General features: G+C 39.3%; 1 protein-coding gene across 4 annotated transcripts in view; it reads right to left on the bottom strand.

Moving 5' to 3' along the window:
* Positions 1-1,408: 1,408 nt before the first annotated feature.
* arhgef7a (Rho guanine nucleotide exchange factor (GEF) 7a) overlaps positions 1,409-16,189 on the bottom strand; it is a 30,708-nt gene continuing 15,927 nt past the window's right edge. For 3 of the 4 annotated variants that reach the window (XM_067603923.1, XM_067603922.1, XM_067603921.1), the window contains 15 exons: positions 15,732-15,826; positions 15,454-15,549; positions 15,071-15,193; positions 13,284-13,422; positions 13,146-13,205; positions 12,890-13,036; positions 10,695-10,781; positions 10,490-10,568; positions 10,260-10,399; positions 8,643-8,864; positions 8,451-8,544; positions 7,724-7,813; positions 3,169-3,262; positions 2,517-2,571; positions 1,409-2,218 (listed from right to left, as the gene is read on the bottom strand). In XM_067603923.1, the coding sequence (XP_067460024.1) occupies positions 2,096-2,218; positions 2,517-2,571; positions 3,169-3,262; positions 7,724-7,813; positions 8,451-8,544; positions 8,643-8,864; positions 10,260-10,399; positions 10,490-10,568; positions 10,695-10,781; positions 12,890-13,036; positions 13,146-13,205; positions 13,284-13,422; positions 15,071-15,193; positions 15,454-15,549; positions 15,732-15,826 (1,644 nt within the window). In that variant the 3' untranslated portion in view covers positions 1,409-2,095. Of the gene's footprint in view, positions 2,219-2,516; positions 2,572-3,168; positions 3,263-7,085; positions 7,266-7,723; positions 7,814-8,450; positions 8,545-8,642; positions 8,865-10,259; positions 10,400-10,489; positions 10,569-10,694; positions 10,782-12,889; positions 13,037-13,145; positions 13,206-13,283; positions 13,423-15,070; positions 15,194-15,453; positions 15,550-15,731; positions 15,827-16,189 lie in introns of all 4 variants that reach the window. The other variant, XM_067603924.1, reaches the window with a different exon arrangement.

The raw sequence follows: 16,189 nt of genomic DNA, 5'->3' as shown, positions 1-16,189 counted from the left end.
GCGACATTCCCGCGCTGGCGCACCGGTAATGATGCGTTTTACATCAACCAGCAATGATTGGTTTGCCAGAGCTGAAGGCGCCCACAAAGCATGCGCACTAGACTTCCGGTTTAGCCATCTGCTAATTCGAAGCATAAAGTAATTCAACCGTGCGGCTCTCCTAGACTTACCAAATGTTATCGGACCGATTTGATCAAATTCGGACAGTGAAACGAGTCATTTCGCGGGGGTTGTGACGCTTAAAACAATCTACCGTTGTACAGCCGCAACAGTGGCTATGGGGACCGACTCACGTACATATTGAACTGCTGTTACATCCAAGTAACTACTATTTACTCTCACTGCCACAGGGGGGAGACAGAAGTTCCGTACTGCAGGTTTGATTACAGCACCACAATTTCAGTTGTTTGATAGGTCGTTGACCAATGTAGGGTTATAAAAAACGTTTCTTTAAAAAAAAAAATAAAGCAACAATATGTGCCTTACTTTTTAGTATCAGCGCATGTGGCTTTACAAATACCTTAGAATAATGCAGTTCCCTAAAAAACTTACCAACTCTGTTTGGCTGCTCTCCCCTCTGTACTGGAAACTCTCAGCTACATCAGTGATATCATAATTAGGGGGATTCTTTCTTCAACATATGAGTTGTTCAATATTTGCACCCAGTTTAGACCAATTTGTCGACTTATTTTCATTTTCACACCAGTCCTTTTCTATTGAGTAATTCCATAAAAGGCTAATACAAGTCGTCAATTTTAAAGGCAAATGTTTGGGGTCAATACCTTTTTAAGGCATTCATTTCTAAATCTTGGAAAGCATTCTGAATCTCTGATTCGCACTGATGTTACTCACACAGTCTATATGCTCACTATACATAAGCTATCCCAGTTTGTGTTGTCCTCTTCATAGCTGGATAAAGTCGTTAAGAGTCCCAGGGCTCTCCACCACCCGTCACTATGAAATTCCCACACCAACACACAGAAACAAACCAACCAATTCTTCTGTGATGGTGTACCTGGTCTTAGTTTTTGTGTATGTTGTGTCAGTTATTTTAAGGCAGTTTAATTCAACAAAACTATGACATAAAATATGCTCCACGAGTATAATTTAAACTAAATGAAGTCTTAAAACTGCACAATTAGGTAATGATGTATGACCCACCCTAGTTGATATTTCAATATATTTCTATTGTATCAAATTACATACAACCACTTGAAACACACAGAGGTTTGTTTGGGCCTGTGAATGGCCCCAGGGCAATTGTCCGCTGTTCCCAGTTGATGATCTGGACTTGGTGCTTTTATCTGTGTGTTGTGTGCATGTGTGTGTACCTGAGAGAGGCAGAGAAAGAAAGTAGAGTTTCCTTGTTCATTTGAAATGCAGGAACATATTTAGTGGCAATTCAAAGTCATTCTTCTAAAAACACATTTATTTCTCCCAATGGACAAAGGCTCATATTTTTGCAGTATTTACATTATACAGTACAAGTTCAATATCTCTGTACAATTCCCTTAGGATGCCCAGAAAGACAGTCAAACTGCAAAGTGGTCAAGAAGTGGAAGATAAAGACAAAAAAGACCAAAAAAAAAGACACAAAGACGAGTTTATGTCAGGGGAAGAGACCCAACAAGAATCAATTCACAGAAAATTAAATAACATGAGAGGTTATGAAATGTCATGGGGTTGAAGTTCACACTTGTCCCAAGGCCTTGTGACCATTAACTCCATTTAAGTACCGATTCTGTACCACTGGACAGCGTCCTGTTAAATGACTGTAAACGCAGGGAGAGCAGCTCTCGCCAGTTGTCTTCCAGCCATGCTGAACATGGCCAAAGAGACTAAGGATGCATGTTGAAGTGATGGGACACACAGAGGAGGAAGTTTGTAATCTTTTTACCTTCTTGCTTGGTGTTGGAGGAATGTTTTGAGGGAGTAGATGGTTGAGCCTGTTCAGCATCACGGCTCGATTCATTCAGCACTCTTGCTCTCTCACTTACACACCCAACCTCAAACTGTGTGTGAGTTTCACACACACAGCACAAGCAAGCCCACACATATACACACACTCCACTTCAGATGGAGGCACACAAGAGCATCACAGGTTTGTCTCATCCCATGTTGGATCATTCATACTCTTCAACACCCTCCTCACAACCTTTTCTAGATCCTTGCGTGCTCTCTGCTCCTCTTCCAGTGACCTCTTCATCTTCTTATTATCCTGTGATGGAAAACAATCCAGTCAGTCGTTTTGTTGTAAAAACAGACATTCACTCACCTAACCCTAACCTACATTTAAGGTGACAATATCATTAGTCATCATTTGAAACAACTCACTAATTTAAACAAGAAAATTCAAATCTCTTCAATTCCACTTAACTCACATTATGCTCTCTTTTTTTTCTTCTCTTTACTCAGAAAACACATTTATAAATCTGAGAATCAAACCAGATATTTATAACTTTAAGTCATATGTTTGGTAAATAACACTATCATGATCTATTGTAAAACATCCTCACCTGTTTTAGCTCTTGAACCTCATCCCTCAGGGCATACACAACATCCACTAGGCTCCTTCGAGATAAAAATGTTATTATTACAGGTCAACACATTCATGTCCACAAGACTGGTTGTTAAGCTCGGTGCAGTAGCGTCACTGAACCAAAAGCAGCCAGTTTACCAATAATTATAATGTCAAGAGTTGTAGCTGACATCAAACATTTATGTAAAGTCTTTGGGTGGTAAACAAATGACATGAAATATTCTTTATTTTTCTTAATGTCAACAAATCCAAAGAGAAGAGCAACTTTATCCCAAAAAAAGCCCAATATAGTTTATTTCCCTGCACCATTGACCTTCATTGTTGTCCAAAAAGGTGCAGCTGAGCCACACTGTTGTGCTGGGTGGCATGTTCCTTTGTAACGATACACATGGGTACTGTGCTGGCGATCCTACATATGTACACTATCCTGCCATCATAAATACTCACCAGTGCAACAAATGTGACCTATTTTAAAAGATTAATGTCTTTAGTAGGGAAGGATGGGCTTGGGGTAGCGTGCTACAGAGAGGATAAGAAAGTTGGAAAGCACTGAGATGGACTAACAAATTGTTGGTTTTAGTCTTTACATGGGATTTGACACTGATTCAGGGTGAGACTTATCGTCTTACTTCTCTTCCGCTGTACTTTGTCCATTGCGACTGGGATCCAGGACTCTCTCCTCTCCGGGGATGATCACATGCAACCCTGTTTCCCTTCGAGGTCCTGTTTCAAAACAAAAGAGCACTCAACGATTGGTACTTTACTCTGTCTCACCTTGCAGTAAGATGAGTCAACACTGAATCATCCTCTTCTAACTTCTTTATTGGAACGACTGGCAGCACAAAGAGAAACAAACATACACCACATTCGGTAGTAGTAGTGGGTTAGTCATGCAAAGATCAAATATCAGACAAGAGCCAGAGAAAAATGAAAGGAAATGAAAGGCAGTTGAAATATCTGTCAAAAAAGCCAAATCCATTCATACAATTCTCTATCAAAGTAATAACTCTCACACTCCATCATCTTCCTCAAATGAAAACACACACCAAACACAATCACATCTGCTGTTTTAACAAATCACCAGAATGCCAGTGTCTACCAAATGACAGATTTATTCAAAACTCATAATACAGCGTTTGGGACTTGAACACTTCAGAAGTGTAGAACAAATACACTGAAGGCGCTGTTTGCAGATAAGACATGGTCACATGTGTGAACTGAATACAGCATTAGAGCACACAGAGGACAATGTTGGTCAAAGACAGTTAGTCTCTTCACCCTGCCTGTCCCAAAGTTTGACTTAGTTTCTTAAACCACAGAATACACCTGTCACAAAGTATAGCACATGATATAAGGACAGTGATATTCTTAGCTCAAATACTCATAGAATGGATTTTTTTTTCTTGCTCCTTGACAACTAGTATTTACAGAAAGGGAGACTATGTGCTCTTTATATTTCAAGTCCACTCTGACAGTATTCTGAGGTTGAATGAGTAGTTCACATAGAAATGTTCCCGTATAATCACGGTTTCTTTTTTACCCTCACTGCTTGCAAAACATTGAAGGTGAGCATTTACACTACGAATGAGCATTTTACTTTACAGTAACACTGAATACTTAAGTCTACCTTTAGGACTATATCATACACACTCTAGGTAGACGACAAAAAGTACAGAATTTAACAGATTCTATCCCCCCCACCCACTGGCCCGTTACATGATTGTGCAAAATAATTCAAACACTTCATGTTATAATTTCAGTGTAAACTATCATACAGACCAATAAAATGTAAAAAAAAAAAAAAAAATCAAATGATTCTTCCAGGGATCATTTTGTAAACATTGACATACAGAATAGAATAAAATATAAATAAAAAAAAGCCTGTATACAAAATAATGAATACAATAAAGAAATCATTTCAGAAACAGTAAATACTGTAACATGGCCCAATATATTCCAAATGTCACTCACATTGCTTGCTGTAAGAGGATAGGCTCTAAATGGATGCCAACCTGTACTTTTAATACCAATACTGTAAAAATACTTCTTCATAAAAATAGTAATAAATGCAAGAGATAGTATGGGAAGCCTCGTAAGCCAGAAAACACAAAGGCATGCCTGGCCAATGAGGCGGTAGCATAGGTGCTAGTTTGTTGTGACACAAGGGATGTCTGTTTTTGACAATATGCTAACCTGGTCAAATTGTTGGAGCCTAACAACCGCTGCAGTTAAAACAAATAGTTTGACATTTTGAGAAATGGCATATTTGCTTTCCTGCTGGGAGTTAAATGAGAAGATTGCTACCACTCCCATATTTGTCTGTTCAATATGAAGCTGGAGCCAACAGCAGGTTAGCTTAGCTTAGCAGACAGACTGGAAGAAGGGAAAACAACTAGCCGGGCTAAATTGGTGAATTGTTTTCTCCTCTTTGGGCACATAGACATTTGAAACATGAAATTAGATGGGATTTAGGATGTTTAGCCTAGCTTAGCATAAAGAGTGGAAGCCTGGCTCTGTCCAAATGTAAAAAAAAAAATCCTACCAGCATCTCTAAAGCTCATTACTTAATGTTTTATATATTATTTATTTAATTAATTAAATTAGTGAGTTTTAGAGGTGCTGGTAGTCGGATTTTGTTACCTAGCTGCTAGCTGTTTCTTTATGTTAAAGATTCAAAAGAAATCCCAAAGTGTCAAACGATTCCTTTATCTATCAGGTGACATATCCTATCAAACAAAGGCATTTGGTTTATATTATGGGACAGTAGATGTGTTAGGCTGCAATTTTAAGTTCATTAGTATCTGGCTGGTACGGTATAACTTCTACTTTCTAAATGAATCTTTGTATTTTGTTAATGCACTAACATGCGAATTATAATATAAATGTAACCCTGTAGAACCACTGACAGACAGTGACTTTACTGGGTCTAAGAGCAGGCTTTAAGGATGATGCTTAGGAGACTAAACAGTATATTAAATGATTTAAATGAATGACTTAAAGGGTCAGTTCACCAAAATTACAAAAGCATATTTTCTCACTTACCTCTAGGTATATCTAGTCATACAGATAGTTTTAGTTTTATTTGCCCAGGTTTTGAGATACTGTATCTGTTTTTTGACATTTCTGCCTCTGCAAAATTTAAAATGGAGGTAAATAGAATTTCAGAAGGGGTGCTGGAAGCAGTTTCATTTAAAACAGTGAGGTTTGTGGATTATCAAAGTAACCAGGACATTATTTCTTTAAAGACACATTAGTGTTGAATTTCCTTAAACAGTAACTTAACACTAAGCTGAAAACATTTCATTTACTGCCCTCTCTGGTTGAAATATTTAAGTCTGTTTCACCTCTGACCACATCCAACTATAATGTAATGACACACCATGCAGTACACTTTTACATCACAGTATTAAGGTGACAAAGTTAAACCACTAGAGGTCAGCAAAAACACCATTTTCAGAGGGTGTTAAGTTGCACATAAAATGTATTTTCCCTGCTGTAAGAACCACAAGCAAAATTCCACTGACCTCCATTGCATTGAAAATTTAAAGAAAGAAACCAAAGCTATCTGTAAATGTAAAATTGTGTTTTTTTGTAAGTTGGGTGAACAGGCCCTTTAAATTCACGATTCTTAGTCCACTAGCTCTTATTCAATGATAAAAGCTTGACTAGTGTAGTAGAGTGAAGTCTATGTAACAATCTCCTCTTCCTATAGCAGCTACAACATAAAATGGACTGTATGTCATTCATTATTTCATCATCTTATTATTATTATTATTATGTTATTCATCTTAGCAAGGATTTGTAGTATTCTAGAGCTTTATGTCATGTTGTCTGTTGAATTAAATTCTGCTTAGGACTGGCACAATGGATACAGATTCAAATTATGAATAAAAGCAATGATATAAAATTATAAGAATTTGGATATTACATTTGCATGCTGCTATATTATCTGGCAGCAGGGGCATATATGCCTGAACCTGTGCGTGTGTGTATGTGGCATCTGTGCTATGTTTGAGCATACATACTCTAAAAACACATACTGGAGAGAAGTAGTACATGGTAAATAGAATACACTCGTTCCTGAATTTCATCTGAATATCAGACAGGAAAAGCTCAGTCCCCACTTCTCCCTCCCCTGGGTCTCCCTCCCCTATATTCCACTCTAACATCCCTGTACTCTCTGCTAGGAGAGTTCCCCACATGTATGGTCAAACAAGGGGAGTGGTCACATTCAAGATAAATTAACAAGAATTACCAAACATTTACTGCATGACAACTACAGAAAGAGAGGAGGCACATAAAAGGGAAAGTGGCAAAGGCAACAGGGAGATGCTTTAAACATCTTCAAACTGTCAAAATAAATAAACCAAATAAGTTAACAAAAAAATGGACAAATATATAATAGAAAATAAATAGATAAATAAAAAAAATCTAGTTTCTTTTAATACATTGAAGGTAAAAGAGGTAAGCGCACTGTACTTTACATTACAGTACAGCGTGGTAGTACTGTACGTTCTTTAGTTCTGGTGAGAGATGCAGCTCTTACGCGGCACTGAACCCATCCTGTAAGTGTGGGTGGTCCAAATGGAGTCATAGTCAGAGTCCTCCGAAAGGTCAGAGGTCAATTCTGGCCTTGACATGCTGCTACGGCGGCCCGGCGAGTCCACGCAGGACCGGTCCACGTCGGCCAGCACGTGGTTGTGCATCAAGTCAGTGCCCTGCCAGGCTAGTCGGGGAGGGCCGAGTTGATGTGCGAATGTAGAGGGAGGAAATGGTGGGCAAAGGAGGAGGAGTGACGGTACAAGGGGAAGACGTAGAGTACGCAACACGCAACAAATGGTAAATCATAAAACCAATGAGAGATGCAGGATGGGATGATGGAGCAAATCAGAATACATGGAGAGAATTACAACGCAAACATAAAGTATGGAGAGAACAAATAATGAAAAAAAAGGAGGAACTCAAGGTAAACCAGGGCAATGCCAAAAAGTGAGGAGTGGAGGAGAGACAGAAAGAAGGAAAATATACTGTTAGAAGGATCAGTACAGAATATCAGTGTTAATGAAAGGCACTGAGTAACAGAATACAAAGACAGCAAGATATAGCCGAAACTAAGGCACCAAGCTGCGGAATAAACCTCATCTGTGCATGCACATGTACAAGTAAAATTATGTCTTTTCTTACTGGAGTTAAGAGTCTGCCTGGTTTTGGCGCTGGTGCAGTATGCCTCAATAACTTTCAGGATCTGGGCATCTTCTTCCAGAGCAGCTGTGCCTAAAGAAGAGAGGACACAATGGGGACAAATTTATTCACATGCTCGTGTCCCTCAGATCTCAACCGTCTTTCCCTCCAACAGCTGTACCATGTCAGTGGGTGGGTGATATTTGCAAAAATTACAGCATCTGCGAACATTAAAATAATAGTTAGACATTTTGGGACTTACACTGATTAATTTTCTTGCCAAGAGTTAGACGAGAAGATTTATACTACTCTCAAGTTGTCTGTTAATTATGAATATAGAGCCAGCAGACGATTAGGTTAGCATAAAGATTGGAAGCCAAGGGAAACAGCTATCCTTCAAAATCTGCCTACCAGCACCTCTAAAGCTCACCAATTAAAACATTATATTTCATTTGTTTAATTTGTACAAAAACATAAATGTAAAAACAACACACTGGGGAGTTACAGCACGCTAGCTGTATCCCTGCTTCCAGTCTTTAATCTAAGCTAAACGTCTCCTGGCACTAGTTTCATAATTAACGGGTGGATATCACAGTGGTATTGATATTCTCATCCAACTCTCAACAAGAAGGCAAATAAGCTATTTCAAAAAATGTCGAACAATCCCTTTAGTTTGAAAAACTAAATTGTTATTTTGGTGTATTTGAGTTTAACATAGTTTAAAACGTACTCTTCCTCAAGGCAAATTCCTCCTCAGACTGTTTCCTCTCAGGCTTGCGTTTGGGAAGGAGTTTCTTCACACTCTTAGGACTTTTACTGAGATCCTGTAAATGGAGGGCAGAAAAAATTACATGACATTAGAAAATCTACATAAAAAAAACACATGAAGATGTCCAAACTACACATAAATACGGTCCCTCACCTCCTTGTAGCAGAGGGCGGCAGAGGGTCGTAGTGGGGGTGCAGGCCGCAGGCAGCTCAGGCTCCAGGGTTTGGGGGTGTTGGGGGGTTCCAGTGGGCCCCACATCATGGTGCTGTGAGATGTTCCATGGGAGGAGGGGTGAGGCAGGGTGTGGTAGGTGGGGGCCACTGTCATGGCCCTTCCCTCAGCATGCCGGGATGGGGTGAGAGGGTGAGACGGGAGCTGAGAAACGAAACAAGGCCTTTGTAATAACACTTATTACAAAATGGACTGTTCTGCTCCTCTGTGGAATAATAACTGCTCTTAAATAACTGATAAACATCCAGTAAATGCATCTTCATGGAGCTATGTTTACTACATAATGTTCAGCATGAAAGCTCACTCTTTACTTAATATTTGAATTATATATTTTTAAAATTATATAATTAAAATGACTGCCTGTAATGCAAAAGTGGTGACTCTGCAGTGACAAATCCACAAAGAATTATCACCCAACTCTGCAGTGACCTCAAAGTCTTTCAAGTCATTACTTTGGTTTTACGGACCGCGACTTCTAAGTTCACTCTCACTGCTCAAATTGACCTCATTGTCAGCTGCAGCAGGCACCATTTTCCAGCAAAAACGCTCTAATAACCCCACTGTACACTATCTGCCCAGCACCAGCAGACAAAGTTAGTGGTGAACATAGTGGAGCATTTAGCAGCTGAAGAGTTAGTGAAGTCAGGAGTTGGTGAAGAGAAAAGCAATGCTAAAAGGAGAGTGAATACTGGACTTGGACTCTCAGGTGATCCGAAACATGGCTCTAAATGAGAGCTACTGTTGCTCTTTATCTGCTGGATGTGTAGTAGGCAAGTGTTTGCTAACACATTCACCATATCAACATTAAAGGTGATCATTGTCTATAGTGTGTTAACAGCTTGTTGCACTGTCTCCACAGTTGCCAAAAAAAAAATCAGTCGATACTAGTTTAACAACTATATTACTTGACTCAAGAAATACTATGTATAGTTACTTTCCATCTATGTTTCGACTACTTATCCAGTTACAGGTCAGAGCAGCAGCAAATTAAGCAGGGTTGCATTTCTGAAACAGTAACAGTGTAGTCACACACAGACATCATTAAACTAATTACCAACCAAATCAAAACTGTTCTACCATGATGCCTCACTGTTTTTAATCAGCCTAAACCACAGCAGAGAATTATATTCCTTTTAGCTGAAGTCCTGCAGATAGGTTTATTGATTCTGAAATGTGATTGATTGTGATTGATGATTTAGTCACCAATCAATGTGGCCTATTGTGGTTAGATTATCATAATTGATTGTTTATTCATAAGGCTGAATGTCTATTACGTATTTGTATTCATTTAATTAAATGCCATTGTGTATTAAAGCCATACTTGTAAAATAAATAAGCCTCCTCACAAAGGGCTGTATAGCAATTTTATCTGATTGCTGGACACTATATGTACCAGCATCTCATGGAATACTGATTTTAGGGTTCACACATATGAGAAATCTACATATACTTAATATTGATAGTGTTCACACCACATTAGGTCTAAATTAATAGAGAAACAATCAGCTTTGTGTGGGTATGTAATCATTAGCTTCTGACCGTGTGGCAGGGAACAGTGAGTGGTTTGTGGCTGGGCGCTGTGGCTGCAGTGTGTTTGATTTGTCGGGTCAGGTGTTCCACCCAGTCCTGCAGGTCCTGCTGGTTGGTGCACGCCACCAGGAGACGGTCAAACATTGGGCCTGCAGAGAAACACACAATGTTGTTAAAGAAATTATGAGTAATGAACACAGCATTAAGCGCAGCATGTTGCTAATCTCAGGGAGCCTCACCACTGAGCTCAAAGGCGTTCTTATGGGCTTCACAGTCTTCTAGTTTGGTCACCGTCATGCTGGCCAAAGGCAATTTTCCCTGAATATGGAAATCATCACATAAGACTCAAGACAAAAGAGAAAGGACCAATACACGCCCAGAACTCTGATGTTAAACACAGGTAGGGAATCGGAAAGAAACTCTGAGAAAGTCTTTATCACTGACCTGGAATATGAAGCCACTCATCCTCGGGCTGGCAGACAACATGAGGAGGACGTGGGGGAAGAGCATGAGGTAACGCTCACTCTTCTCCTGGTAAGTAGGAGGAGGTTGTAGAGAGACAAAGAGGTAGAGAAAGAGAGAGAAATGTCAAGGGAAATGGAAAGAGTAAATGCAAGAAAGTGCTCAAATGTTTTGTCAGGTTTTTTTTTTTTTTATCACCACTCTATTATGGACACATTTGACTAAGAGCCAGTTTAGATCAAAGATTCACAACAAGATAAAACCATTTTAAAAGTCTAACAGAAAAGTTGCAGCAGTGTGAATTATCTGGTGAGGATTTATCAAGTCGCAGGTGGAGAGTCTGTTAACATACCAGTCACATTGCTCTGGGAATTATCAGACTACCTGTTTGAAGTTCACAGCATACATTTGTGCATGTATCCCATCTTCCTCAATGTGCGACCTTGATGTGGCATTTTATCACAATAACAATCACAGAAAGCCACAGGCTGTTGCTGCATAGTGCATTTTACTCTGCCAGACCTAGACCAGGGGTTCTTATAACTTCTTTGAACTGGCGTTATTGGTCGCTGTATTTGTTCCTCCTGTTCATACTGTTTGCAAAGAGATCCTCTCTTCAAGCAATTTAAATGTAAGAGACAGGGGACAAAATACACAGTCCTCTTTCTGTGCAAAAATGAATTCTTAAAGTTCAACTGAGGTTATAAGGACCTGCATCCCTCTAAGAGGAAATGTTTTGCAGTTAGTATGAAGAGGAGATACAATTACATATGGGCCTGTCAGTATTGTTTTAAGATAGACCTGAAAAAATATGAACTCATCCTTTAAAGGATAAGGCTGGTGATTTTCTATATTTTTCTTATTGTCAATAAATCTCATGTGTACAGCCAAACCAACAATTAACTCATGCTGCTTACAAGTGTATGTGTTTGTATGTGTATCCAAAGCCTTATATATTGTATTCCTCTTTGCCATGGACCTCCTGTACTCCTTACTGCCTTATACATTTCTCAAACAACTTCAGCACAAAGTCAAGAGGTTGTGATATGTAGCACCAGGAGCTAGCAAAGCACTGTAAATGGAGCTGCGTTCCCGTGCATGTGCAGTGGCGTCTGCCGTTCTACAAACCTCTCTCCTGAGGTTTACAATCTTATCATTGTTACTCAAGTAGGATGAGTTCATTGTTGTTTTGGCTCTGCACATAAGATCTGTTGACATTAAGAAAAATAAGGAAAATCGCCAGCCTTAAGTATTAGAACATCATTGTTGTAAGGTTGTCTTCAGTGTCAGACTGTCGATTCATTACTGTGAATCTCTAGCCTGTTTTTAACAATAATAGTGTTAGAGTGGGTACTATTGAATCATTATTTAGAAAAATGTCTGGAGAGATGCCAATGTTGATAATTTTTTTAAAGAGACGTGCTTGCCTGTCATAATGAAAATACTTTCAATTTGTTCTCATAATCATTGCATTACATTCATTAGGTAGATTCTTTTGATCAAAGCTATGAAGGTTTCTGTCCACTTAAGATGCCACAATGAAAAGATGTGTTTGAAAAGAAGCTCAGTACTATAACTGGGTCTTTACAAAGAAATATTCCCTATTGGAGTGAAAGTACAGCTAAAAAGATGGTTAGTTAATGTTTCAGGCTTTCCCTTCAAGAAATAAGCATGTTTTCCCACTAATGACTTTGGTTATTGATACCCGTGTATGTGTCAGTGATTTTGAGCCAGTGTACCAAAGCCATAGTCATGTAACTATATATGGTGACCCTTGATAGGTCTAATTATTTTGTTGAAATTACCAACCTGTAGCTGTAATCTAATCTTAAGAATTTGCCCTGTGTCATACTTTTCCTCACTTAAAATTACATATTTAATTAGCCAACAGTTCTTTACATTTGCGATGACCTCTTGATTCATCATCAAACATATTTCTTGAGGAAAGTTTTATGAAGGTGCTACAGTACTAAACACTAAATGGCTAACTAAATAACATGATTTAGGTAAATTACAATAAAAAGTATAGAAAATGCATATATGAAGTATATTTATGCACTGTAAAATAACATTCACAACTTAAGTCAGCAATGTGCATAGGTTAGGCCGTATTTCGTTTACAAACACTATTAGCAGCAGTCTATAGAGAGTGAAGTGTAGGTGGATGGTGATTGTACCTCTGACCCAGGACTGTGGACTATGACCTGGCTCATGTACAGCACAGAGCCAAGGGTCTTAATGTCATCACCCTCCCACAGCCGGATGGACTCAGTAAGAATCTGCAGCTCCAGCTCCTTACGTTTCCGCACCTCCTGGCACTGAGCCTGGCACAATGGAAACAGACAACCACTCAAAGACCTGCTATTAAATTATTACATAATTAAGTAAAGTCACTGGCTACGTCTGACTGAAGAGGAAGTGTGTTTAGCTTACAGACAGATTTTTGAATGACGCCATGCACTTCTGAATGTCAGGTCTGTCAGGATGACTCTCCTGCGAGAGAAGAAACATGTTGGTTAGAAAACACATCACACAAGATTACTAGACAGATGTTTACACACAGATACACACCTCCATGTGCCTCTCCAGCTCTTTGAGTAAGGTGGGGTATTTGTCGAGTCTCATGAAGGGTTTACTGAGGCCTGTGGTCAGGGTGAGGATCCCAGGACTGACGGCACCCCTCCCCTCCATAAACTCCCCCAATACCTCACTGCAAGAGGAAGGAAAGAGAGAGACAGTGAGACAATTAATTAATTTAGGGTCTGTAACCAACACAGAATTCAGACAGCTCCATGTATCTCTGTTAGTTATCCAATGTTGGTTTGACAACACATTCATAAAAAAGTGACTATCAGACTTTTGTTAAAACTGGCACACATGTCTGCTTGGCATTAAACCTACTAACTTAAAACTTACTTGTGTTGCTACCTTAGTAATCGTAAGCTACTGGAGATGGACAAAATCACTGATATAAAGAAGTAACTGTGTAACTTTGAAGTAAGTAAACAAAGTTATGAAGGTCATATTATGATCTCAAAAACTATGACAGCATATAACAAATACAGGAAAACTGTACTGACAAGGAGAAGCCTTAAAACTGACTGAAAGACGCTTAATGAGATATTTGCTTTAAAAAACATACAATTTTGAAATGACAGCATAGTTGAAACGCCACGTCTCACATAGCTTTGCAAAGGCAGTATCTGTTGCAGTGCATCATGATTCACAATATTCTTTAAAATCCTTAATGCAATTAGAATGATAGATAATCTGACAGCAAGCATTACTCAGTTTCACCTCAGGTCAACCTCTACCAGCTACATTATATACCTCTTGTGGAAGTCTTCACTGGTCTCAGTTCCCTAGTTACTAACATTCAACCTAATCAGTCCGGATAGTCCTGTGGCTGCAGTGTGAAATGTGAAATGTAATGTATTGCTACTCCTTTTTGACTGCAGCTACTCGTTAATCGGTGGTGCATGGTGCTGCTACCACTGTTAGTGTTCTCGAGTCCTTTTTGGGTTGAAAATTAATTTCTGCAAATATGTTTCGGATTCTGGTTTTCCACTGGCCTGTTACAGATTGGGTCAAAATTTTGATCCTCTACCCTCTTGTGCTGTACATACTGTAATTCACTCTAAACCTGCAAGGAAAGCTCACAAAGCTTTTATTGAACTTACAGTAACGTAACAAATGTAGTTGTCATCAACTCGGGTACTTCACGTGGTTCACTGTCCCTCCTCCACTCCTCTCTCAGAGGACACACACTCTCAGAGTTATTTACCTAATTTATATGCCCTCGTTTCATTTCAGCTCAGTGTGAGCATCTACTGCATTTTGCTCTCATTAATGGTTGCGCTAAGTTTCTCTCCTCTCCTCTGTTTCACTGCACGCGGCTCTGAGCGCTCTATGCATGTGAGTATGTCCTCTGAGAGGAGCAGAGGAAAGACAGTGAATCAGGTCAACTTGATGACAACTAACTACACTCATTGCATTACTGTAAGTGCAATAAAAGCTTTGTGAGTAAAAAGCCAATAAGAGTAATGTAATCCATGCAAAAGACGATGGGGGTGGTAGGGGGGGCTTTTAAATCACAATGGTACGATGGTAGAGGCTCAGTGGTTGATGGACAATGGCATCGCCCATCAGCCCAACCCTAGTTGATAATGATAAGTAGACTGCAGATTGCGCACTTTGTGTCCACAAAGCTAGATTCTGCTGCCACAATCAGCAAACAGCAGGTAGCTACAACTGTAAAAGAAAGATAAATTCCAACAATACAACCACTCACTTTTCCCTTTTCGGCAAGTTGAAAACACTATAAATTCAAACTGAATGTAGTTGATGTGTAAACCTACCTGTGCTGGGTGAGCACATTCACTGCAGAGGGGTGGTTGGAGCAGTAACCGACATAAAGAGCCTTCATCTGTGGCATGAGGTTGAGAAAGAAGCCGCCCACCCTTTGCTGACTCTCTGGAAGCCTAAGGAAACACAGATAAAGTAGTATGAAAACTTTCATACACTGACAAGAAAATACAGTAGAGCAGAAATATATGGCATGTGGATGTGTGCTATAGGCTGAAAGGAATACAAAATTATAATATATAATATATTCCACGGTCTATGCTCATATCCAATATCCCTGTAATACAGTGGCCCAACACTAGATGCCCCTACACTTATATTATGAAACAGAAAGGATGCTGCTGCGGAGGGGCTGTATGTGTTAGGAGGGACTGACTTGGTGCACTCCTCCAGTGATTGGACGAGCATCTGCTGGAAGGTGCTGATCTCCTCGAGGTTGCCCAGAATCAGAGACACATCCGAGCTGCTCAGTCTGGGGGGAAAGACAAGATGGAAAAAACAAAGTGGTGATGACAAATTCAAAACTAATGTACTCAACCCAGCTTTGCTGTTTAAAAAATGTGCAAAGATCTGATTATCCAAGCTCCTGTTATACAATAAAAAACACTGGTTCTGGTTTTTTCAAACTTTACTGTATGTGTAAATGAGTCATACTTGTCAATGCTCTGAAGAGGTCGCAGGTAGTTTGTCATGAGGCTCTGAAGGTCCTTGGAGTATTCTGTCTCTGTTTCTAAAATGTTCTGCAAAACCTGCAAAAAAAGGACAAAACAGCTTCAACTTAGAAAGTGCCTATATGTCAAGAAGTGAAGATGGTTTTTATGAAACAGTTCCATTTCTTATTACAGTCACTCTTTCATGAATTGGTGCCTCAAATTTGAGCTATTAATCCATAAAATATTGTAACACCAGGTCAGTGTAATATCACTGATCAATTAAAAGATCCCATAAACTAATCTTGCAGAGTTGCTCCAAATATCCTTAATGCTTTGTTCAATAAAATGAATTCTTCTTAATTCATTGTAAAAAATGGTTTTGCTGTATCCTGGTGATGCATGTCTAACTGATCAAAATATTACAAAGTGCAAGTTATTAATGACCTGAGTGACATCGTT

Source organism: Thunnus thynnus, chromosome 11 (assembly GCF_963924715.1).
Source record: "Thunnus thynnus chromosome 11, fThuThy2.1, whole genome shotgun sequence".
NCBI classification, from domain to species: Eukaryota; Metazoa; Chordata; class Actinopteri; order Scombriformes; family Scombridae; genus Thunnus; species Thunnus thynnus.
This window is presented reverse-complemented; position numbering and strand designations above follow the sequence as displayed.